At 39.4% G+C, this 26404-nt stretch overlaps 1 protein-coding gene across 6 annotated transcripts in view; it reads right to left on the minus strand.

Moving 5' to 3' along the window:
* The window catches only part of TNRC6C (trinucleotide repeat containing adaptor 6C), a 65343-nt gene that overhangs the window by 27544 nt on the left and 11395 nt on the right, over window positions 1-26404 (minus strand). For 4 of the 6 annotated variants that reach the window (XM_077834003.1, XM_077834001.1, XM_077834000.1 and 1 more), the window contains exons 2-7: window positions 13522-13731; window positions 11889-12055; window positions 10193-10273; window positions 9445-9502; window positions 8953-9098; window positions 970-1119 (exon numbers count right to left, since the gene is read on the minus strand). In XM_077834003.1, the coding sequence (XP_077690129.1) occupies window positions 970-1119; window positions 8953-9098; window positions 9445-9502; window positions 10193-10273; window positions 11889-12055; window positions 13522-13731 (812 nt within the window). The remainder of the gene's footprint in view (window positions 1-969; window positions 1120-8952; window positions 9099-9444; window positions 9503-10192; window positions 10274-11888; window positions 12056-13521; window positions 13732-26404) is intronic. The other 2 variants (XM_077833999.1, XM_077834002.1) reach the window with 2 other exon arrangements.

The following is a 26404-nucleotide window of genomic DNA, read 5'->3' on the forward strand; positions in this document are numbered from 1 at the left end:
GCTCCGGCTCTGCTCCAGCTCCAGGCAAAAACCTGCAGCTCCACTGCTCCGGAGCTGCTCCGCGCTCCAGGCTCTGCTCCAAAGCCCTGGCTACTGGTAATGTATCTGATATTAGTGTAGTCACTGTTCCCAAAGGTGTGCCTAACGGGTTGTAAATGCTGGAGAGCTACTGCTGTCAGAAAAACAGAATAGTGGTTAAGCATACTCCACCATGCTCAAGCTACCTTTTTATAGTCAATGCCACAAGAGAATGCTACAAGATTTTTCTATATTCTTCTCTCTTTTCATGATCAGCCATAATTTATGACCTCACAAACATTCATAGTTATAAATGTTCACTCCACTTACTTTCCTTTCCCCTCCTTTCATTTTCAGTCCCTCAAATCCTCTTCCAACAAGGCAGATAAGAAATGATTCCCACCCTTTAGTCTGCTAGACATGCTCACTAAAGAGATATGCAAGATCTTTCCCCACACATGCAAAGCTAACAGTCTTATCTCAGCAATTATGGTAGAAAAACTTGATATAACTCCAGCCTCATCACAAGGTTGTATCATCACTGAATAATCAAGCCAGTGAAGGCTAATTAGAAGAAAATTTCTGTTTTAAACAACTATTCTGGCAATCAGCAATGCCTTAAAAATACAGAAACACTATATCAGTCATTTATGGTTTAGTCAAATATATCCTATATATTTTAAGTTCCTTGTACTTCAAAATACAATGTCCAGTATTATAAATCTGTAGTGCTGCATTCTCCTCTCAATGGACGCATGTAAGTTTCAGGTTACAGCAACTACAGTTAAACAGTGACTGTTAAAGTGAAATGTTTACAATGACATTTCATATGAACAAAATTTGTTCATATTTGGAAATAGTGGTTTAAACTGAAAAAGGGATGAGAAATTCCTCTAGTAGTGAGTTCAAGAGAGCCGAAATTCAAATTGTGATCTCTCCCAACAGCCTTACCTGTCTAGAAGAATTCAAGTTTTGCATGCCCAGCCCTGAGGCAATCCCGCCCAGGGTCTGATTAGGGAGTGCACTGTTTGAAAGGGGGAGCTTCAGGCTTGGTGAAGGCAAAAATGGTGAAGTAGTGGGCTCTTCCACTAGGCCGCCATCCTGATTGGAGAAAGAAAGGGTGAGCTGTGTGCCGTGTCCACAAGCAGACAGAGCACCAAACAGTTTCCCATGGGAATATAAACGGGCATGGATGAATAAAAAAAATCAAAATATTAAAAAAAAAAAAAGGCATGAGTAATAGGGAATGGAAAGTATGGGGTGGAAGAAAGAAGAAAAAGAGAAACAGGATTAAGGTACTGTTCTTTTTTACTTTTTGCACATTGCAAATGTACAGATGCATGACCATTCTCACTTCCCATCCAGAATAATCAGGAATTGGTGCTTATGTTAAGTTTAAAATCTAGTATGAACATGGTAAAACAAATTCCATGGCCTTGCAGGCAACTTCAACCTCATGAATCAGACCACTGCCATACAACTGCTTTTACAACTCACTCTATTCTCTCCTCTCTTGGCACCAGGACATTAAACAGTGGAAAGAGTAGTGCAACAGCAAATTTCAGAAATCTTTCTCCCTGCAGTTTGTTTGCTGCACTGTCAGAGAAACACAGCACCCACTTGTGACGTGCACTTTGTAAAGCTAGAACTAAGGAAAGACCAGAGAGCTCGCTTTACAGGTTCTTTAGCAGAATGCCATGTGATCACTAGTCTGGGTTCAGTTCCAAATCCCAACTCAGCTGTTCAGAAAGCATGTTTGCATTAATCCTCTTTCCCACTCCAGTTTCAACTGGATGATAAGACTTGTAACCTTGTTTTAATTTTCGTGTAGCACTGACTTACTAATATTCATAATTAAATTCTGCTATTCTCTCTCTCTCTCTCTATATATATGCGAACGCAAAAAAGACATTTAAAAACTACTTATATCCTAAGTATGTACTCTCCCTGGTAAGTGATTAAAGTGCTGAGTCCCAAGAAACATGAGACAAGTTTTTAGAAGTTAAAAAAAAAAAAAAAAAGTCTTTTGCTGTTCTCTAGCACCACAAAAGATAGCTGAAAGAGGAGCATATCAAATAAAGCACCTAACTGTGGGAATTCTCAGGAAACTTTATGTTCTAAGTTACCCTGTAAATATGAATTTTCAACAGCAGTCCTTTGTGCAAAGGAAAAGTTTATCATCAGTCAAAGTGACACTTGATTTGGTGTTTGAATATCCTGAGGGGGATGCTGACATTTTCTAATGATATCCCCAAGGCCTTTCAGCTCAAGATGTTTTACGTTCTACTGGACATCAGTCATACTCCACAAACAACTGCAGCTTGCATGACAGTAACAGGTTCAAAGATTTCTCATGCCTAGGTCATGGACATGCGTTAATTTTTTTTTTTTTTTTGACTCTTTAAAGTGGAGATAATTCCCAGTGACTTGTGTGTTCTTTCTTCCAGGTGCCATTGTTTTCTACACAAATAACAACAGTGTTGGCTGAGAGAGTAATGGATGTAACCACTAAATATTGCCAAAAGCAGAAATATCTACTGCCACATTTCCCCTCCCCCCCTCACCCCCATTTAAAAAAAATGTACATTGATTGCAGTGCTGGTGAAAGTGCTAGACTGACTACTATGGAAATCAAAATTTTCAATTTCCAGAACAGATGTGTTCTGCTTAGCTGCAATGCCACCTCCCCCCGAACTTCAATAGTGTGCCTCAACCCTGAACCGGAACAATCAAATGGCAAGTGTAGTTCAGTGTCCATGTTAATTTGGTCTTTGGTTGTGGTTTGCAGTTTGTGACGTGGGATATTTATTCTCTAGAAATGGAATTGAGGTAAACTCATTTCATTTTAGGCACTTAATTCAATAAACGTTAAGGACTTTTGGTTACTACCAATTTAGGGTAGGCTGGACTTATACTAATGACCTAGAATTTGTAACCCATTACTAAACTTCAGGACCATCCAGTCACAGCCAACTTTCCCTCTCTCAGTCCATCTCTAATAATCTTGTTAAAAAAAATGTGTACACTCCTCCCAAGTTCAACCATCATGTCTCCTATCCATTAGTACAATTTCTTATATTTGACTCCCCATAAAACAATGAAACCAATATGGAATTTAGTATTTTATCAGAGTTGATAAGATTGTAATCTTCTAGGATAGGACCATATGCTCTTGTGGTTGTATAGTGCAGAGCACGCCACTGGTGGTCAGTAAGGCAAAGTTACTTATTTCCAGTTATTTGAAAATCTCTCATGGGATTCTTTCTTGAGTCTCATACGCCAAATGAGAGACAACAGAAATCCCTTTGTGCAAAGATTTTTAGCTGTGCAAGATACTGATAGCTTCACGAGACTCCCCTACACCTCAATGGTCACATGCCACCTAACTGCCACTACCTGATTCCAAAGGGCCTTTTAAACAGTACTGGATTTGCATAGAAAGCCAAAGCTTTTCATACAAATCAATTTAAAAAATAAGACAAAACGTCAGTAAACAATTAAAAAAAATAAATACAATCCCCCCCAATCCCTGCTAAAGATGTAAAAATATTACATACGTAAAGCTGAAAAGTAGGAGTATTTGGAGGGAAATCACACTTCAGAAGCAGATCACACAAACCCATGCAAGTAGATAGGTATGTGCAAATCTTGCAAGGTGATCTATTCAAAGAAGCAGTGATTACTATCCTGAGGATACTATCTGTGGAGCTTGAGAGAGTTTTCAAAATAAAAAAATACAAAACACTGAATCAGATGCTTCATGGATAGATGAGGGAACGAAGTGTGTGTGAGTGAATAAAATATCATAAAAAAATCCACCAACCAACATCATCATCTACATACAAACAGACAAAAGCTCAGACTATGTCCTCCTAAAAAGAGAGAAACTTTCAAAAATTGTCCAACTCATTAGGGACATTTGGGACAAGAAGATAGAGAGCATGGATAAGGATGAAGAAACTCACTGATATTCACCTCCAAGTACTAGGCGACAGCCTGGGCAGAGGGAAGTGGTTTGTGGAAGGAGCTGAACGTGGCAAATAGGCATCAAAGCTTTTAGGCACTGGATTCTTCAATAAAGGTGAAGAAGAACTGTTGTTTAGTGAGCAAGATAGTACTGAAAGAAAGGACAGAATTTGTAAGGAAGGAATTCCATGTGATCTTCCAGATGCTCTAGGGTCCAGCAGCAGGTTTGGAAGAAACATACGGGTGGTGTGAGCCAGGCCTGGGGGCTAGTGGTATGAATGGAGCAGTGTGGAAGAAGGCATAAAGAGTCAAGAGAGGAGGAGAGAGTAGAATTGAGTGAGTCTACCATGAAATCAATAGAGGTGATGTTGAAGGCAAGTCAATTAACAGGCTTGAATCTGATGCCAAACCAGTCAGGAAACCATCTTTGCAGTAGCAAATTGTATGATGTAACAAATCTCAGAGGTTTGGTTGCAGTGTCATGAGTTTGGCAGGTTTTCCTCTACCAAGAGACACCATGTTCATCAAGCTCTTAATACTGGGAGTAGAAGACTTAGCTGTACTCACTTTGTAAGATACATTTTTTTCCACCAGCTGGGATAAGGAGAGAGCCATGCTAAGTTTATTCTTCACCAACTCATCAAGAACAGGATACAAAAGCACAGAAATGTGGGAGGGAGCCTGGTACAGCTATCAATCTTGGCCCTTTGGCATTTCTGGCTCTGGACAAATTTGGTGTTGGGCATCAAAGATGGTACTGTTCCCTTCAAGACAACCTCAGCCACAAAGCTACATGGAGCAATTCAATAACACACAATACACTGACGCAACTTAGTCTCAAATTGCTAAATGTCGCACACACATGGAGAGGGGGATCTTTAGCTGCCTGGAACAAGCAAATTGGTGGTGGTGGAGTCTGATGGATATTGCCCTTCTCAGCATCTTCTACCTTTGGCACTTTAGTGGAAGCATCGCCTCTTTCAGTGATCTGGTATTCAATAGTATCTATTTAGTTTGCTAATAAACCAAGCCTCAATATGCTCTAGAGACTTTAACTATGAGGTGGTCAGTGCAGATCACCTTCAGACAACCAAGTAGATCCTCTAAATTTTAATGAATACTGTCTGTGAAGTTATGAGTGGTGGTAACATTGAGTGCTACTTGTCAGCAATGGAACTCAGATTAGACCTTTGCTTCAAGACAAGATCCTCTGAAGTATACTGGGCTGACTGACGGTTTCTCTCATAGGATCTTCAGGAGCTCCCCTCCCAAACTGATGGCTCCACTGGACATCCAGGTTACAACTTCAAGCAAATCTTATATCTGAGCAGAGCATACTTGACTCTTAGGTACAAGATAATATGGTTGCAATCATGTGTGAGGGGCACTGCTAGGCTGCATCTGTAGCTCTTGAAGCCACTGGACTTCTTCCTTTTAAAAGACAAGATGACATCCTGAAAAATAATACAATTCAGAAAGCACTGAGTGCCAAAGCTTGACTCAGTGCAAAACAGAATAAAAAATATGTGTTATGTTGAGAAAGCAAGTCAAACAAAAGCTTCAAGGCAAATAAGTGTTTTGCTCCACAAACTACAGCTATCCCAAAGCAAGTAAGGAGTGCAGCACATCCAGAAGCAGACCCCAATGTGGAGTACTGAGGAGCTGGAAGTCCCTCACCACAATTCATAGGGCAGAAAAAGAATCTGAATAAATAAGTGTTGAACAAAATCTTCAGAGTGGGAGTAGCAGAAAGGGCATTTGGCTTATCTCAGAAGAGAGCTGTGGGGCACACAGCTCAGATCATCCAAAAACAGCTGGCACGCAGAAACATAGAAATATTTAATAACTTACTGGAGACTCAGAAAAATCAAATAAAAGGATACCTGGTGATTTGTTGAAACAGTGGGCTAAAGGAGGGCTGGAGCAGTGGTGGACTGAAGATCTTGATGCAGCTAAGGCAGTGAGCTTGTTCACTGACCAAGGACAAGGCTGAGTTGGCTAGAAGGGACTAGGGACTAAGGCAGTGCCAGTTGATGAATTCTTGTACTGAAATACCACCACTCAAAAGGCAAAAAAATCATTGAGGAGGTGAGTTACTCTAGTTGCATGAAACTGAAGTATGAGAATGATATATTTAAAAAAAATACTATTTTCTCTACTTTAGAGAAGAGATTTTTTTTATTTACTAGCAAGATGATCAAATCCCTATCTAACATTAACAAGTAAATATCTATTTAGGATCATGTGGAATGTTATCGTTGAAAGAAAAAGTCATTGTGACAGACTATGCATACCCTGACAGATAGGGATTTTACTTGCTGTATAAATACTGATTAATTTAGTACTTAATATTAAAAAGTTATGCTTAACATATATTTCTATATTATGTACAATATGCTGCATAATGTGCCTGCCTCTCTCTCTCTAGTAATGATATAACTGCTCAATGTGTAATCCTAAGAAAGAAAAGGTTAACTGACACATACGCACACATTTTGTACACTTGAGTATGGAAAGAATCTTTCACTTACCATGTTCATTAAGGCATCCCACAAACTGACTGATAATAGTTAAGAATGAGTGATGAATTTTAAAGCAAGGGGAAGAGGATAGTAAGAAAGATGAGCCATGGGAGACAGAGAAAATTATCAATTTAGTCTGGTCTAAGGAAGGATGGTAGAATAGATGCTGATACAACAGTGGTCTTTGGGAGAATAAAGCTGATCCCCCAGAAACAGGGAAGTGTTTTGTTAACATACATTCACTTGGAGGAAAACTGCAATGAGACTAGATTGATTTTAGTAACAGTAATAATTTTTAGCAGTATTAATGTAAAGTGTGTCTCTGTTTAAATATAGTAACTTGTTTTATACTTTTCCTTGTTCCTGATGTGACAAAGTGCCTCCTCTACCTGGGTGGGTCTTGCACTTATTGGTGGATTTGCTCGCCTTGGAGCTTCACGGCAGCACTCAGTTTGGCTGTTTTTGTAAACCCACAGTCCTGGTCAACTCCTCCTGTGTCTGACCAGGAGCTGGGAGGTTTGGGGGGAATCCGGTCCCGCCCTCTACTCCGGGTTCCAGCCCAGGGCCCTGTGGAATGCAGCTGTCTAGAATGCCTCCTGGAACAGCTGTGCGACAGCTACAACTCCATGGGCTACTTCCCCATGGCCTCCTCCCAACACCTTCTTTATTCTCACCAAACCATCTTCCTCCTGGTGTCTGATAATGCTTGTACTCCTCAGTCCTCCAGCAGTCTACATTCTCACTCTCTGCTTCTAGTGCCTCTTGCTCCCAATTCCTCACATGCGCACCACAAACTGAAGTGAGCTCTTTTTTAAACCCATGTGCCCTGATTAGCCTGCCTTAATTGATTCTAGCTGCTTCTTGATTGGCTGCAGGTGTTCTAAACAGCCTGTCTGTCTTAATTGTCTCCAGAAGGTTCCTGATTGTTCTGGAACCTTCCCTATTACCTTACCCAGGGAAAAGGGACCTACTTAACCTGGGGCTAATATATCTGCCTTCTATTACTCTCCTGTAGCCATCTGGCCCGACCCTGTCACACTGAATAGAAACTTCAGCTAAATGTTTGTGTTGCAAAGTGCAAAGTAAAAGTAGCAGAAATTATCTACAATGGTGGTCACTAAAAAATTAATATTTAGCAATTATAGCTCAGTATCTGAGATACCAAATTTATGTTCTATTTAAAATGTAGGAAAAGAATTGTGGCATCTCAAAAAAAAGCTGTGGAGTAACTGCATTTTAATGATGACCACTGTAGGAAAGAGTTTAATATACAGAGGAGGGAAACTGAATGCTTCAGGGGACTGGTAATAGACACACCCTTTCATGTGTAAAGCACTAGTTTTAAGCTAGCCCAAATTGATAGACAACAAAGTCATTATCATCAGGTGAGTAGCCTACATAAAATGAACTGGTTTCAATGCAGTTCCTAGTGGGTACTGATTTTCAACATTATTCAAGAAACAAATGGGAGAGGAATCTCAAAATCTCAACTATCCTTTTCTCTCCTAATAATTCCTATAGAGGGGTACTGAGATACATTGGTGGGTCACTGCGGGGAGGTTAACAGTGCCAATGCTTTTGTTGTACCTCTTCTGTAACTTAAGAAAGCATTTCAACCTACAGTATAGTCAATTTGTCCCTTTCCACAAGTTGGTGGCTGCTCCACAGAGCCAAGAACACAGGTGTGTGGTAGGTGCAGTTCACGAAGTTCCTGCCACCTGTACCTTCTGCAGTAGGAGGGAGACCCTGGCACACACCTATCTCTGCTCCAGTGCACCAGGTTGCCTCCCCACTTCTGGCTCCTCAAAACTTCGTGCTGAAGTTCTCACACCCTTTTCCTACAGCCTTTTGTGTCCACGACCTCACAAAGACATGAAAACCTCGTCTAGACCTCCTCTTCCTGGCATTGGCCAAGATGGCCATACCTGAGGTTAGGAGAAGAAAGCTTGACAGGGAGGTTCTCTGTGACTGTGAAGACTATTTTCAGTCCCTACTTGTCTCACATATCTGAGCACAGCTCCGAGTGTCATCCACTAACTCCTTGGACTGCTTCACAGAGCAGTGAGGGCTGACTGGGGGACTGCTTGGTATTGACATCCAGTGCCCTCATTTTATATCTATAACCTGCACTACTGTTCCTGGTTTGTTTGTTTTTTTGTTTAGTTTTTTCTTCCCATACCATGAAATTAATTATTCCTCAGTTCTTGTGGCCCTTCCCTTGAATGAGGGGCAGGCCGTTAGTACTAAGTGGGCTCCTCTCACCTTTGCAGAATTTACAAAAGGAAAAAAAAAAGATGGAGAAGACGGACACATCTATACCTCTTTTCTTCATTTTGTTTGTAGTGCTCTCCAGATTACTACCACAGTCAGCAGAAATCAGCAGCTCTTCCCCCACCCTGCATTGTCACTACTGATTTATAAATTACACTCATACTTTTGAACTTACCTTGTCAAGGAAAGTGGGGCGGTCCATGGAAGACTCTTTGGAGATTGATGGTGGGCGGCAGCCAAGGGGTTTGGTGACCATTCCATTATAGTCGGTCACTCCCATTCCACGCTTGTCCATTTCCACCTTCTTTTCCAGCAGAGTACCTGCATAGAAGGGAAGAGTGGAAGCAAGACAAGGGCTGGTGATGCAAGGGTAAAGTGAGTCTGCAAAAACTTCTAAAACCAAAACGACAACACTAGTGTCAGTTATACACCTATTACAATTAATATTAATTTTACAGTAGAAAACTAAAATACAATATCTTTGAAAGCACTACAAATTACACTCTGGGGTTTGGCATAGAAAATAATCACAAAACTGTATGTGTTTTCTTGAAATACCCTTTAGGAAAACAGAAGCTAATTTAACTGGAATAGATCAAACTTTATAATCATGTATCCATTTACTGAAGTACCTTTTACGAAAAGTGTTGGTTAGAAAGACACTTACTCATGGCCTGATCGAGATTCATATTGTTGCTCTTCAAGGCCTCTTCTGCTGGCTCTCTCTGCAAACAATAATGTGGGTTTGGTTATATTGTGTTTCAAGCAAGAACACATTTACACGACTCCAAACTAAATGGGAAATTTCAAGATTCTCTTTAATACTGGGGTAACACTGACATGTATTAACTGAATCAGATTATGTTTACACGTAACTTTTTTGCTTTCACCAATTATGACATGCTTCCCAGAAAGATCTGGCTTGTCTCACTGGACAAAACGTATATTCTTCTCTATAAAGTTAAATTATATTCTTTTTATAACTGAATTTGTAACCTTATGCAACGGATAACTTTAAAAATATCACCACACACCCCTAACTTAAAAAAACAAACGAAAAAACTCCCCAAACCACATAATACTCCCTATTTCATTTGTTTAATAGGGGAATGGGGAAGAGAACGAAGACTATTAATAAGTTCAAAGTAAAACCCATGATTAAAAAAAGCTACAAATATAAAAGTTCTACAGGTTTCATCAAAATTAAGCATGTCAGTATCTACACTCAAAGGGTATTTTACATGCTCTTTTGAGGTTTCACAAACTATATTAGAGTAAATGGCCAAATATAGTTAAAACAACTGATTTCCCATTTAGGAAACATTTTTGTATCTGCAGTCAGAAAGGTCAAACACATACACTAGAAGCTACAAAAACCAAGCTGCAGAAAATCCTAGAATATGAATGTTACTTACTGGGAAGCCCATGTCCGTGAGCTGTTTTATCAGACGGTTCATGATCCAGGCCTCATCTTGCTTACTAGATGTCTTCATGCCCTAGGTAAACAAATTGGAAAGACCATTAATCATCTATTTTTCATATTTATAGCAATGAGCTGCAGCCCAATCTATGGCAGGTTTCCCTTATTAATACCGTATGTTGCTTCAGGGTATATTCATATGTATATTTATAACACATTCATGAAACCTACAAAACAGGATAGAATTACATTCCTCTTCTCCCCAGAGGGCACAGAGCAAATTTTACCTCACCTGATCAGGTGTTGTAAAGAACTACTTGCTAACTGCCTGATACGCTGGATACTGCAAATAACTAACCCTTTCTCTAAACATCATTATTCATTTCAGTTATCAGCAGGAAAACAAAATAAAGTCACTCAGAAATTCTGACATAGTACAAAGTTCCCTCAAAATACCCAACAAACTGAATATGCAAACTTAATCTGTCAGAGTCCATTCAATCCATCAGCTGCATTGAAAAGACTGAAATAGACATCTTTAGTAGAGCTCTGGGCAACTTCTCCACTTCAAGACCCTGAAGTGCAACTCTCTGAATTACAGAGGAACAAATGTTAAGGGTTGGGACAGTAATATAAAAATTGTAATACTGGATCAAACCAGTGGTCTATCTAGTATAGCTGACAATTATGGAACAAGCTGCTCATAAGCAAAGCTAAGTCTGTAAATTAGAGGTTGGTTCATGTCCTGAAATTTGAGGGTTTATATTTCTTGTAATATAAAAATTCCTAATGTAACTGTGGATGTTCTCTTGCTTGAGTTTCATTTTGGTTAAATTTTGCTCTCTTCCCACATCAGTTCAGGCCACAAAATTATACATTCCCCCTTCAGATGTAGCAGACAAAATAGATACTTTTTTTTGCTTATGAATTAAGCTGGACCATTTCTTAAGAGACCAACATTTGATTTTTCCACTGCAAATAAAATCGTTTAAGAGGTCATCAGTATGATTTATTTGTGAATACATTAGAAGATCTTCATAATACATAAACGTTCATGAAACTGGTGAGAAACAAAAACAATCAGAAACATCAGACACCACTCTAAAAGTAAAAGAAATTTTTGTAGCCTTCCATCCACTGCCTTACACTACCCCCCTTGGGAATAGTCTGCATGTTAAGACATTCTAGACACACCTACAACAGACTAACTAAAAGAAAAGGAGTACTTGTGGCACCTCAGAGACTAACAAATTTATTTGAGCATAAGCTTTCGTGAGCTACAGCTCACTTCATCGGATCTGATGAAGTGAGCTGTAGCTCATGAAAGCTTGTGCTCAAATAAATGTGTTAGTCTCTAAGGTGCCACAAGTACTCCTTTTCTTTTTGCGAATACAGACTAACACGGCTGCTACTCTGAAACCTGTCAGACTAGCTAAAGTGTATTCAAGGGAACAATATTTTGTTGTCTATCATTTAATATTTAATATGACTGCTTTTACTTTAGTTGCAACAAGTGTATATAAATCCATTTCCTACAGTACTGCACTCATTTTCACCACTCGTGATGAGACAAACTTTCATTCAAACTTAGAGTATTAATCTTATACAGAAACCATGTGTAACATTCAGTGCTAGAAATGCTGTACTCTAATCCTACTGATTTCTACAATCCATCCTTATCACTGTCCTACCTTTTGAAGTCCTTTCTTTGGGGCATTCCCCCATGAATTACAGGAGGAGTTACTCTCTTGTGAAGCAGTATTATTCCACATATCTCCTTCTTCATCTTCCCACTGACTAGTACTGAGGTTCACTTCATCCCCACCACTGCCCCAGCCTTCTTGCATAGATTTAGAAGCTGGGGGGGAAGGAAACATTTATGTTAATTTTCTCTAGATTTTAAATCCTTTCGTTTATATGCACATCCATCCATCCATCCTATCTTCATTATCTTAGCATCTGAACATTTTACAGAATTACACAGGTGCAACATACAGTTTGATCAATATTAATCTTTTGTTCCCTTCCCTGAAGCTGGAGGGAAGGGATACAATATTTTTATTATTACTGTGGGAAAATTGTGAAGAGCAGAATCTTGCTCATACTCTGAAGGAGGTGAAATGTTAGGTCAATCCGATCTCTTGGGGAACAGGGCTCCAAAGCCATGCAGCCACTACAAATATATTATCTCCTGACCTCATGATTCTTGCCCTTTTAGTTGACAATTTCTGTTATTCCTAATGAACATAGATTATAGCTGCTGAGACAGAAGCAGATTCGAAAGTGGTCTGAGCCAAACCTATCGAGATCTCTGAGGATTACAACATGAACATGGAATTTGGCAGTAGTGAGTGAGTTGCAAGTAGATGTGTAAGGAAAACTGGGATGATCTATTTCCAATTGTCCTGTCCTGTGTTGCTCAAAAGGTGGAATGTCACATTTTGAACCCTCTATAGCTTTTCCAGAGCTGTCAATTATTTCTATGTACAACATGTTGCAGCAGTAGAGCTTAGAAGTTACAAATAAAAAGCTCACCACAGCCAAAATGGCATTCTACAAGATGAGGTGTTGCCTTCAGGCCAACTGTAGATGAAAGAATGTGCATCTGACAGCTGATGCTACTTGGGAATCTAATAGCAGTAAACAATCCAGGATGACTTGAGGCTGTGAACTGTTTTGATGGTTGAAGGGTATAATTCCTCTCCCACTAATTCAGTTTAAGATGTTTCAGACTATTAGTTCTTAAGTACAATCCTCTTCCTACTAACATCACCTGGGTCTTGACGGAGTTTAGCAGCTTTTCATCCAGGCAATTATCTCAATTACACAATTGGTGATAGCACTGTTGGCATTTGATGAGGAAGAACAGAATTGGGTGTCATCTGTGTAATGTAGGCATTTGAGGTCTTGGTGTCTTATGACTTCCCTTTTCTATATCTTTTGCTGTTTATATTGAATTGCTTCCAGGATACACACACACACACACACACACAATAAGCAATGTATTTGAATCTGACAGTCCAGTAAACAAATTTGATTTTCTAAAATGTTCTAAATGGGACAAAATTAGTGCACACACCAAAAGAATTGAGATAGTTTACTGAGTTAAGAAAGTGGAAGTTATATATTGATATTAGAGTGTCCTTGGTTATAATAGTATTATATTTTCCAAACATAATTAAAACTAAAAACAATTTTAAATGCAAAAAAAGGGTATGGGAGAGGAAACATGACTGAAAAATATGCAGAAGTACAGATGCTGTTTCCCACATTATCCACCCTACCTCCTAACACCATCACAACAGAAGCAGTGTGAGAGTTCACCTGGCTTGCACAGTGCTGGGGCAGCAGCTGGAGCATTCACTCTTCCATAGGTCCCCGCTGGCTCGGCAGAATTATCTCCCCACCCTGTACCACTGCTGGGAGGTTTCCCCCATGCTGAAGTTCCATTATCAACTGCAGCAGAAGGAGATGAGGGCTCTCCCCAAGAAGATTCAGTCTTTGTGTGGACAGTAGGCATTTCTCCCCAGCCTGCTGAAATCAGAAAGATAAAATAAAATTAGTCAAAAAGGAAAAAAAATGGAAAACAACAGTGAAACTTTCTGAATAAATTTCCAACTACATCTGTCATTAAAATGACTTTTTTTGCGAGAGAGAGCATAAAGCAATGGATAGACACAATGGCTCTAATTGAGCATGTAAAAATCAACTTGACTTACTCTCAATTTTCTTTTTCTTAATTGAACTTCATGATATGCATGTGTCAAGACGGAAAAAATATTTTCTATCAACTGCATAAAGGCAGATGTTCAAGCTTATCCATACTGCTATACAAATGTACCTCAACTCTGATCTGGAGAAACCACTCTCCTTCTCAGATGAATCATCTCCTTAAATGCTATGCCTCTTCAGACCATGCTAACCTGTCTCAAAGTGCAAGTGAAGTGGTTTTGTGTCATATCATGCTACTAGGAGGCTGTAAGATCACTGAAAATATCAGGAGGAATCTCAGCTAGAGTTGAACACAGAGGTGCAATTTTTAACCAAATAATTTAAGCTATTTTTAGTTCTCTTAACCATTTGCAGATGGTCACACTTCCTTTCTTGTGCTCTAGAAAATAAAATACTGTATTTGCCTGGGTAGCTACCTTTAATGTGATCATATATTTCATAAGCATTCTAAAAAGTTTTTATTATGGGGTTGCAGGAAAGTGTATTCCCCCCATATTCCCTCCATCACTGAGGCCCTGTGCTGTAATCAACATCCTACCACACCAGGACTAAATGGGACTACAATAACCACCTATGGCTACACCAAAACCAGTTGAAGGGGTTGCTGATACAAGGTACTATTTCCCAACCAAAGTGGTTTTTGTATTAGTATCTTAATGTCTTTCAAGGGATTACCTGGTAAATCACTTTAGCTTGGCTTGAGTGGAATGCTTTTAGCCAAGTCCACCTCCTATTGATTTTACCACTTAGGATGAATCTACCAGGAATTATGGCACAGCTCTTGGGACCAACAGAAAAATAAAGAGTGGGATATAGTACAAGCGAAAGGTTCCATTTAAAGTTGTAATTACCTCCAAATTAGGTCTTCTGAAGTCTGTTACACTACAGAAAGCTTTTCCTGGTGGAAAAGTTACTCATTCCATTTTTTGTTATATATTCATTTCAGTGTACTCGAGTGTTAGCGATTAAGAAACCAACTTTGTCTAGAAAGCAAAACAAGATGTAGACAAACATAGCACCTACAGATTCTTTTGGAGAACTGAATTGTTTGGGCAAATTTCCCAAAAGATATGAGTGAAATATTTTTTTTTATTAGAGATGGACTTCAAGTCAAGGTAAAGCATATGCACTGGGTATTTATGACAGGCAGTATATTACAGGGGAACTGAAAGACAATGTTATCTTACACGGAACTGAAACCATGGTACATGTTCGGAAGCAGGGGTTCTCAAACTTTCTTTTGCTGGGCCCTCCTTTGAAAATATTTCAGGCTCTGAAGACTTCCACCCCCTCATTCCCCACACTCTTGGTACCAGTCATAGCTTTGCAGCCTCAGTGCAAATTCCTACAGAGTTAAGTAACCATATCATGCCACTGTTACTTCTGCACTGCTGCTGGCAGCGGTGCTGCCTTCAGAGCTGGGTGCCCAGTCAGCAGCTGCTGCTCTCTGGCAGCTCAGCACTGAAGGCAAGGAAAAAGAATGAGCAAGGAAAAAAAATCACAGATATTTGTTCATATTTCAAAAATCTGTCCATTCGGAAACAGGACCACCAAAAAAAGAGGTCATGTCCGGGAAAACTCAGGCGTATGGTAACCCTATTTTTTGTGATCTTGCGACAACCCCCCCCAAGAGCCTTGTGACCCCCTTTTGGACCCCCAGTTTGAGAAATATTGTTCTACAGTAATCACAAAATTAATTACATCACGTGCAAGCACAAAGTTCAGAAAGCACAGCACATTTCATTAATTGAGCATAAGCTTAAAAAACCCACTATGAACAGGCTGCCACCCAATACAAAACACAAGGTTGGTATTGTTATAATTGAAGTTGTATGTCACTTCTGCCACAGCACAGATTCCTTCTGGGAACAGAAACTTGTGGGGGAGATGCTAATGGTCCTCTCCCTAATCCAGAAGTAGGAAGATTGTGGTGAAAGCACCTGACGCAGCACACTCCCTTACTTTAAGTAGAGCAGAATCCATCTGTTTAACAGATATCAGTCATTTCTGACCATCCTTAATTCCCTTCTACTGTATAAAAAGGGTCTTTTCTCACTCAGATTAGTTTACATTTAAGCAAGGTCAGAAGAGTATTATCTGATTTGATCATAATTTTTCCTTTTTCTTCAATAGAGAAGAACTCCATCAAGTACTAATATTTTTAAGAACTATTTCCCTTGCCAAAAGATGAAGCCTCTTGGCAAATGACAAGATATTTGATATCATTTGCTCTACCTTTTTAAGCAGCATGTAAACTGACTAAGAACAGGTGCCATTTTAACAAGGAGGTCTACATTTGCAAGTAATCCATATGGTCATTTCTGAGGGAACAATCAGTCTAACTGATTGTTAGACCACGGAGGTGACACTGAGTTCAAACTCCATTCTGCTGCCATTTACCCATAACTTGCACCAATGTTCCAGTCTTGGTGTGGCTAAGCCACAGGCAGCATACATCACTTCACCAATAATTGGCGACTGGCCAACACACAGCAACACACAGCTCACTTTTAGATATTTGGATGACTGCATTGCACATAATGCTGAGATAAATTATATACACATTTAACTTTAATATATAAATCTCCTTCCCTAGCAGCATGCTCTTCACTCTAACTCCAATATATTTTACAATAATCGCCATGTTATTCTTGACACAAACATTGATTTCATGATGTTCCATAAAACATCATTTCTGAATTTGCATTGCCATAAGAAGGGATGATTTTCAAATTATTTTCATGGAATTCATAAGAGATTTTCATTTTTGAAACAAAGTCACTGTGTACCTAGTAGTACCAGAAAGTAATGTATTTTTCATGTTAAGATTTTTAATAGAAAACTAGAGAAATTCTTAATCAAACCTCTTCGTGACTCATCTAAAATTTTTATTCAAGTTTGCTTTTGGTGACAGTGGGTATTTAGTCAAATCCATTTAAAAAGATTTAAGATGACATTATTTCAAAATAATCTTTCCTCTGTTCAGGAGACATCCCTGGCAGACAGGTGCATGTATTCTGTTTTACATATATGTTGGCATAATGAAAGAGATCAACTATACACAAACAGATGAGGTAGGAAAACTTGAAATGCATCTGAAGTCCCAACCAGAACACAGTGTATCTACAGTATTATAATCTTTGCCTGTGTGTGCACAGCCTATGCTGAAAATTATAACTAGTTCAACCCCAAAATTTAGCCTCAGAACATGAATGCTATAATTTCAATAAACGGTATTAGTTCTTAATAGGGCTGTCAAGCGGTTACAAAAATTTATCGCGATTAATCACACTTAATAAAAGAATACCATTTATTTAAATATTTTGGGATGTCTTCTACATTTTCAAATATATTGATTTCAGTTGCAACACAGAATACAAAGTGTACAGTGCTCACTTTATATTTATTTTTTATTAAAATATTTGCACTGTAAAAAAACAAAAGAAATAGTATTTTTCAAGTCACCTAATACAAGTACTGTAGTGCAATCTCTTGATCATGAAAGTTGAACTTACAAATGTAGAGTTATGCACAACCCCCCCGCATTCAAAAAGTAAAACAATCTAAAACTTTAGAGCCTACAAGTCCAATCAGTCCTACTTCTTGTTCAGCCAATCACTCAGACAATCATGTTTGCTTACACTTACAGAAGATAATGCTGCCTGCTTCTTGTTTACAATGTCACCTGGAAGTGAGAACAGTAGTTTGCAATACACTGTTGTAGCCAGTGTTACAAGATATTTACATGCCAGATGCACTAAAGATTCATATGTCCCTTGAACTTCAACCACCATTCCAGAGAATGTGTCTATGCTGATGACAGGTTCTGCTTGACAACTATCCAAAGCAGTGTGGACCCACGCATATTCATTTTCATCATCTCACTCAGATGCCACCAGGAGAAGGTTCATTTTCTTTTTTTGGTGGTTTGGTCTCTGTAGTTTATGCATCAGAGTGTTGCTCTTTTAAGACTTCTGAAAGCATGCTCCACACCTCATCCCTCTCAGATTTTGGAAGGCACTTCAGATTCTTAAATCTTGGGTCCAGTGCCGTAGCTATCTTTAGAAATTTCACATTGGTATCTTCTTTGAATTTTGTCAAATTTTCAGTGAAAGTGTTCTTAAAATAAACACCACATGCTGGGTCATCATCCGAGACTGCTATAACATGAAATATATGGCAGAATGCGGGTAAAACAGAGCAGGAGACATACAATTCTCTCCAACGAGTTCAGTCACAAATTTAATTAACGCATTATTTTTTTAATGAGCATCATCAGCATGGAAGCATGTCCTCTGGAACGATGGCCAAAGTATGAAGAAGCATATGAATCTTTAGCGCATCTGGCACGTAAATATCTTGCGATGCCAGCTACAACAGTGCCATGCGAACACCTATTCTCACTCTCAGGTGACACTGTAATTAAGAAGTAGGCAGCATTATTTCCCGTAAATGTAAACAAACTTGTTTCTCTTAGTGCTTGGCTGAACAAGAGTAGGATCGAGTGGACCTGTAGGCTCTAAAGTTTTACATTGTTTTGTTTTTGAGAGCAGTTACAACAAAAAAAACCCTACATTTGTAAGTGGCACTTTCATGATAAAAAGATTGCACTACAGTACTTGTATGAGGTGAAATTGAAAAATACTATTTCTTTTATCATTTTACAGTGCAAATATTTGTCATAAAAATAATATAAAGTGAGCACTGTACACTTTGTAGTCTGTGTTGTAATTGAAATTGATATATTTGAAAATACAGAAAAACATCTACAAATATTTAATGAATTTCAATTGGTATTCTATTGTTTAACAGTGCGATTAATCACAATTACATTTTTAAATCACAATTAATTTTTTGAGTTAACTGTGATTAATTGATAGACCTAGTTAATAAGTAAAAAATCCTAGGAAGCAGTTCTCTTCTTGCTCTTTACATTAACTAAATTCAGTAACATTGACTAATAACCACAGATTGTATGTAATGTCTCAGTCATTTTGATTTAAGTGCTCTAAATGTGTTAAGTATAACAATGTAAAACATTACCAATAACAATGGAGTTAGCCCTTACTAAAATATTACTTGTAATTACATAAAAACAAAATCCATTTGATACAACAGTTTTCAAAGCTCTTTTAACAGATGAAATTAAATGCAGGAAATTAGCAGAGTAGATAAAAATGATAGGTGGTGTGGAAACCTCTACAATAGCTTGGGTGCTGCTAAACACTAACCCCCAGAAAACCTGCCAACAATCTTGGTAATTTAAACAGAACAGCTATGAATATTTGTAATTTTTTCATTTTTACTTTCTTCCAAGCTAAGTATAAAATTTTGTTAATGCTGTTCCATAGCTCTGTGCCAACATTTATGACTGTACGCAACTGTTCTACGTTAGGGACTTAAAAAGATGGGAGAAAATTCCATTATCAATCTACTGACGCAAAATACTGCCATAGTGATGGACCGAGTGTCTGCTTACCTAGTATTCAGAGGGAAAGTTCCTCTTTTTACTTGTTCTGGGGTTTGAAAATAAGATGAAATGATTCATATCTGTGGCACATCCGTGTGGAATCTTAGTTCAAAGAAACTCTGTCCTCCACACCAAACCTTTCTCTGCCTGCCCAGTCCAAGCAGCTTTCCTACTGGTAAGGGTACTGCTTTCCACTACTACTTTAGATTTCACAATGGAAGCAGCTTAGAAAATGAGCTAGAATTGTTTGGATGGAAATGATTTAAAGTGCTTTTAAAACCTCTCCAATCTGTCTTTTGGAAGGCTTTGGGAAAGACAATATCTCTATAACAGCTTAAACTATTGAAATCATTTTGTTGGTTTTCTACAGTTCTGCTAATAGAAAATTTCTGTTTTTACATTTTTCTTTACAGTGCGAGAGAGACAGATATAAAGTGTCCTGAGAAAATATCTCCATGGTTTTAGGCAAACACAGATCTGTTTTTAAAACAGGAATAAAGTCCATAAAAGGGCTTTCTCCGTGGCAAGAAAGTATGTGTTTAACACTAACATTTCCAGCCACTATTTTAATGCTGTAGACCAGTAATATCAATACACACAGTGACTAGGGTTACCATACATCCGTATTTTCCCGGACATGTCCAACTTTTTGGTTCTTAAATCGCCATCTGGGAGGAATTTTTAAATATCTAAAAACATCCGGGATTTTGCCATTATTATTTTTCCCCAAAGAAGAGTTGATCATTCAAGAAAGAAAGCGAGTGTTGATCACTGGAGAGAGTGCCTGCTTTTTCCCCCTAGTTCCCAGGGCTTGCGCTGTGAAACAGTTGTTTCGCACGGCGGGGAGGAGGGGGAACGTGGCGCACTCAGGGGAGAAGGCGGGGCCGGGACGAGGATTTGGGGAAGGGGTCCAATGGGGCAGGGAGGGAGCAGAGTTGGGGCGAGGACTTTGGGGAAGGGGTTGGAATGGGGGCAGGGAAGGGGTGGAGTTGGGTGGGGAGGCACGAGATACCACCCCACCCCCAGTGGAGTGTCCCCTTTTTTGAATGTTCAAATATGGTAACCCTAACAGCAACCCTATTAAAAAAATATATTGGGCACAGTAGCAGGGTTTGTTTACAGAAAGATAAAGCATAATCAACATGGGGTCTCAGCCAATAGGAAATCCAGCCCTGGATAATCAAGAGAAATGAAACTGTGTCACAAGGCAGTTATTTCCCCTTAAAATCACTCTATGGTCATTTGGTAGATGTGTTATTTTTCCTCAGATTTATTTTATCCACTGCAAAGAGGAGACAGTGGAATTGAAAACAAGCAAACAAAAATCAAGAGGCCTCATATAGGTTAAAAAGAAACAGATTGTGTTCTAGAACAATGAGATCTCCTTATAAAGTTGATTGGTAACAAAACAACCACTAGTCAATCTGTCACTAGACAGTCTAATAGTACTGTGAAATAATTAAGCTATACGTGGTTATAAACTGTTAACTTATTAAGTATCTGCTGATATTAGTTGTAATATAACAGTTTATAATAATGGATTTAATCCTAGATAGACAATTAAAATGACAAAGACAGATCCATAGTTAACAGTGAAATTATTTTCCACAGCAAATTCTCCAAATAAGCCAGGTATCACCAGGACCCACATGTTAGAGCAGGGGCGGGAAAACTATTTGGCCTGAGGGCCGCATCGGGTTTCTGAAATTATATGGAGGGCTGGTTAGGGGAGGCTGTGCCTCCCAAAACAGCTAGGCATGGCCCGGCCCCCACCCACTATCCGACTCCCCCTGCTTCTCGCCTCCTGCAAGCCCCCCTGGAGTCCCCTGCCCCATCCACCCCCCGCTCTCTGTCCCCTGAATGCCCCCGGACTCCCCACCCCTAACTCCCCTCTCCTTCCTGACTGCCCCCCCACCCCCCGGACCCTTTCCCCATCCAATCACGCCTTCTCCTTGACCGCCCCTGGACCCCCTGCCCCTGACTGCGCCCTGCCTCTCCTTCCTGATGGCCCCCCCGGGACCCCTGCCACATCTAACCACCCCTTCTCCCTGTCCCCTGACTGCCCCCCCGGGACCCCTGCCCCTGACGGCCCCATCCAACCCGTCCCCCTCCTTCCTGACTGCCCCCCCCCCGGGACCCCTACCTCCGTTCAACCACTCTGATCCCTGCCCTCTGACTGCCCCACCCCCTGACCACCACCCCCGAACTCCTCTGCCCCCCGCTCCCTGCCTCCTTACTGTGCTGCCTGGCGCACTGGTGGATCAGTACCTAGACCAGCTTCCCCGGCTTGGTCTAGGTACTGACAGGGAGTGCAACTCAGAGCACTTTAAAACTTTTCTTATAGCAATTTTATATTAAATAAAAATAACTGAGAAACGCTCATCTGAAATTTTGCTACAAAAAAACATTTTACAAATTTATCTGCTGAAGGAAACTTTAATATTGATTTGTCATCTTTGTTGTCTGTTTGCTCCAGCACACTTGATTGTATTATAAGTTTAAAGAGAATTTCTATTTATTAAGCCTGTGGTACTCTAAGTCAGAATTCATCAATGAGATGTGCTAATTCATTTTTTGCATTAGTCAGCAAAGCAAATAGGGGTCTTGGTGGTTCCAATGGTTAGATTGTTATTTGAAATTCTTCAGTTGGATTTTCTTCCTCTAGTTCTAAATATTTATATTATAGGAGTAACTCAAACCTCACAATCATGCATACTCTAGTCCTAACTGTGTTTATGACAACATACACAAAACATTTGGAAGTCTGTGTGAAATTAGTCTGTGGATTCACATCAGTTTCAATATCATAAAAAACCCACACAAACAACACTAAATTGTATTCTTGTTATTTTCAACAGGGGTGCAAAACTGAATAAACCGTAAAAATGGGTTTCCACTTCACCTTGGAGGTAGTATTCTTCAGGTCAGGGTTGAGACGCTTTAGAAGGCAATGTGGGGAGACTGGCTTAAATAGACAAATTTAATTTCTGATGCACTCAGACACTTTTCATTATTCATTTATATGAAAACTGTTGGAAAGGGTAAAAACCCATCAGTTATCATTAGACCCAGCTGACAAGTGTAGAGTGAAAGTTTATTACCATACATTATTTGTGTAGAATCATACAATATACTACACACAATATTGACTCCACAAAAGCAGAAGTGATATCCATGTAATAAATTGCAGAATGACAGATTTCATTTACCATGCACCCTTAAACACTTGATCTGCACTCTGTCCACTAATTCATCTTTACCAGGACTACTAACATCACAAACCACTCAGTAGCTATAGAAATGTTTCTTGTCTCTGCATCCCCAAAACTTCTACTGGTCCCGGAGCAGTGAAGTTTAAGGTCTGATATATCTTGTGTCATATCAGGGCTAGAGACTGGAGCTTTTAATCATTAGAAAGTAGAGAGTCCTAGTTTTACAATAGGACATAGAATATCCTTAGATCAGACCTTAACCACACATTATTAGATAAAGAACAGGTATTATAGATACATTTTAGAGGTCTGATATTTTATTAATTTTCTCTCCATCCAAAATGTGCACGATTGGCTTTACAAGCAGAAGAATGTGAAAAAGTGTGCCAATATAATAAAAAAAAGAATTGTTTTTCCTAAGTATTTAGCACATAAATACAGTGCTAAAATACACAAGGGTTTTTTGTCATTTGTTTGGGATAAAATGCATAGTTCACTTGTTGCTTTACCACTTGTGCATAATACAGACATTATTATTTCCAACTGAAATTAAAATGGGTGTTTCCCATTATCCACTGAGACTAAAAATATTAACTCCTCAGAGCACAAGAGTGTCCCCCTTTCTTCTTATTTTATTTTTAGCATGGATTTCTTTTCTAATTATGTTTTGCACTATCAGACTGGCATTTGTCACACTTCTTCGGTTTTTCCAGGTAAGAAAAGGAACTACCTAGTGGAATAACAGAAATTAAACAGATGCAAAAAAAAGTTAGGCTTCTGTTTATGTGAAGGAGGGACTCGGTCTGGTTTCAATTCAGAATGAGTTGTGGGGGTAGCTAGCTAAAGAGCTTAAAAGCAACCATTTCTGTTTAGCTATTCATCTCGGAGAAAAGCATACTGAATGGGTGTGGATATCAACTTTTGTTGAAATACTGCATGCTTTGCTTTATTTGCAGTTTGATGAGAGACTTCCAGAAGCATAACATGATCCTAAAGAGATTAGCAACAGTCAATAGACTGTTTAAGGTTAAAACCATGTAAAAATGACTTTGTGCAAGAAAAAATTGTGATTCAAAGATTAAGGGTCATATTTTACTTTTAGAAAGTTTTCCGGGTGGTGTTTTAATTGGTGTTTCTTTTCAACATGCACTTTCGAAACAAAACAAAAAAACCCACCTCATTTATTCAACTTAACTATGTGCATAAAACAAGAACCAGACAGAGGCATCAGTTTTCTACAGGTCAGCCTTTTACCATCAAAATGGTCTACAGCAATCTGTAAGAATTTATTTTGTACAAGACATGTTGCTAATTGCAACGTGAAATTTTGATGTAATGCAGAAAAATTGGTTTTAGTATTTACTACTCTACGACAGACCACACAATCAAAAGTCTAAGAGAAACTGTCAAGAGGCAAGAAATGTATATTTAATTTGCCTTCAAAATATGTTAAAAATGCACAGGATGTGTATTATGCCATTTTAAAATATGTGTTTTGTTTTGTTTGTTGTTGAAACAGGAACTACAAACGCCTTGTTAAATGGACTGACGGGTCATATCTGCTAAAGTACATCTCTATCCTCTGCTGAAATTTTGTGAATATAATGATATTCTTAAATGAATCAGCTATCCCTTCAACACTTACTGGAACTATGGACCAGGCACAGGATTCCCCTCTCATTCCCCCTTCACCACCAATGGTAAAATATCAATTAGACACACTGCACACTGAGGGTGAAAACCTACACTCCTTATAAATGCGCTTCAGCAGAGGATCAACTCAGAAATACAGGGACAGAATCCTCTCTTCCTAAATTGGTGACATAGTACAGTATGCTCAAGCAAGAGGGTTGAGGCCACCATTCCATATGTGAGGTTACGGTCTGATCTCATGATATTCTAGTGCTAGACGCAACATCTGTGTCCTATTGTAAAATTACAGTAACTCTCCTGACCATATTATGAGAGAAAAAAATTACATGAAGATTCTTGGTCCAATATAATGAAAATGTACCAAGTTCAACTGTGGTTGAGACCATCTACATAGAGTTTGAGATATTAATCTTAAATTACAGACCTAAAGATGATCCTTAATGGTTTCCTCTATCAGAATGATATTTTTTTTAAATTATTTTTTGAGAATTGTTTTTCTGTTAAATGCTCTTCCGGGTTATTGGTTTTCATTCTGTTCAATGTAGCTTTGATGCTTCAATTGCCATATTTTTCTTTATTTGCTTAGAAAGACACACACTTCAAGGAGAAACTAGGATAGAAAATGTCCATTCATCTTCATCATACGCTTTATATCTCAACACAAAAGTAGTCATGTAGCAAAAAAGAAATAAGTTGTTAGAATAAAAAGTATTTAAAAAATAAAAAGGGATTTTTCTTCTTTATCCTAGATTTTCCATGAAGGAAAACATGGGCAAATGACTCTGGTGCAACCTAATAAAATGGGCCCCATTTGAAAATAATTATGTAAACTTTTTACTTTTAAGTAAGGCATTACCAGAACTCCCTATTCTAAGGAGAGAGAATACCTGCTCATAGCATAAAGAAAAGGAGTACCTGTAGCACCTTAGAGACTAACACATTTATTTGTTACAGCTACAGCTCACAAAAGCTTATGCTCAAATAAATGTGTTAGTCTCTAAGGTGCCACAAGTACTCCTTTTCTTTTTGTGAATACAGACTAATACAGCTGCTACTCTGAAACCTGCTCATAGCATTACTCTCTTACATTTTTCCATGAAGTGACAACTAACTTCTTAAGGGCACCTACTTCCTGTGTGGTTTTATATATTTACTGTGTGAGAGTTTTTATATTCTAAGAACAGTGTAGTCAGTGTGAGATAGAAAGACTCTCAGGTGCCTCCACAGAGGTTGAGGTGCCCACCCAATATTTCCTGTAGAAGAAAGATAGTTCCAGGCCACAGAACATACCAGTGCCACAAGACCTCCACATTATTCAAACCTAGGGTGACCATATTTCCCTATGCTGAATATGGGACACCTGGTAAAATTACTCATATTCAAGTGAGTTCAACAGCAATCAATCAGAAATATGCAATACAAATGTTCAAATTAACATGAAGCTGACTGAGCCCCCATTAAAAAGAAATACTGCCTAGTTGGATTCTTATTATTTACCTTCTTATCTTTAAGGCTTTAGGGTTCACACGGGGAGAGGAGACACACACACACTCCCGTACACCTCTCTCACACGAGGGGGTGACTGACCCTGACCCTCCCTGCCCGGCTCTCTCCGTCCTCGATGCCTGGCTGGGCCCCCAGGACAGACACACCTCTCCTGGTACCTGGCGCCGCGTCTTCCTGAGGCAATACATGGTTGGGAGGCACGCAGGGTCACATGCATGCCCCCCCCCCCCCCCAGATTTCTGCCAAGGCCAAGCCCAGAACGTGGCCAGCAGCAGCCTTTTTGCACTGTGCAGGAGGGAAGGGATAGGAGCTGCTTCTAGCTGCAAGGAAGGAGGAGGGGGGAAAGGGATGACCTGCCCCGTGTCTTTGCAGATCTCATCTCTTCTACCACCCTCCCCTGTGGCTGGAAACAGCTTGTCCCTTCCTGCCTGCACAGTGTCGAAAAGCAGTTAACACCTCCAGGCTGCTGCTGCCACTGACATAACCCAGCCACCTCCTGTCCCCCAGCTACAGTGCGGGCAGGAAGGGGTTAAGCCCTAAGGATGCATTGTGCAGCAGGCAGGGCCCAGGGAACCTGACTGCAGGGGCTTCAGCGAACCCAGCCAGAGAGGTGGCTCAGCAAGAGAGCGTGCCT

This window comes from Eretmochelys imbricata, chromosome 14 (assembly GCF_965152235.1).
Source record: "Eretmochelys imbricata isolate rEreImb1 chromosome 14, rEreImb1.hap1, whole genome shotgun sequence".
Lineage (NCBI taxonomy): Eukaryota > Metazoa > Chordata > Testudines > Cheloniidae > Eretmochelys > Eretmochelys imbricata.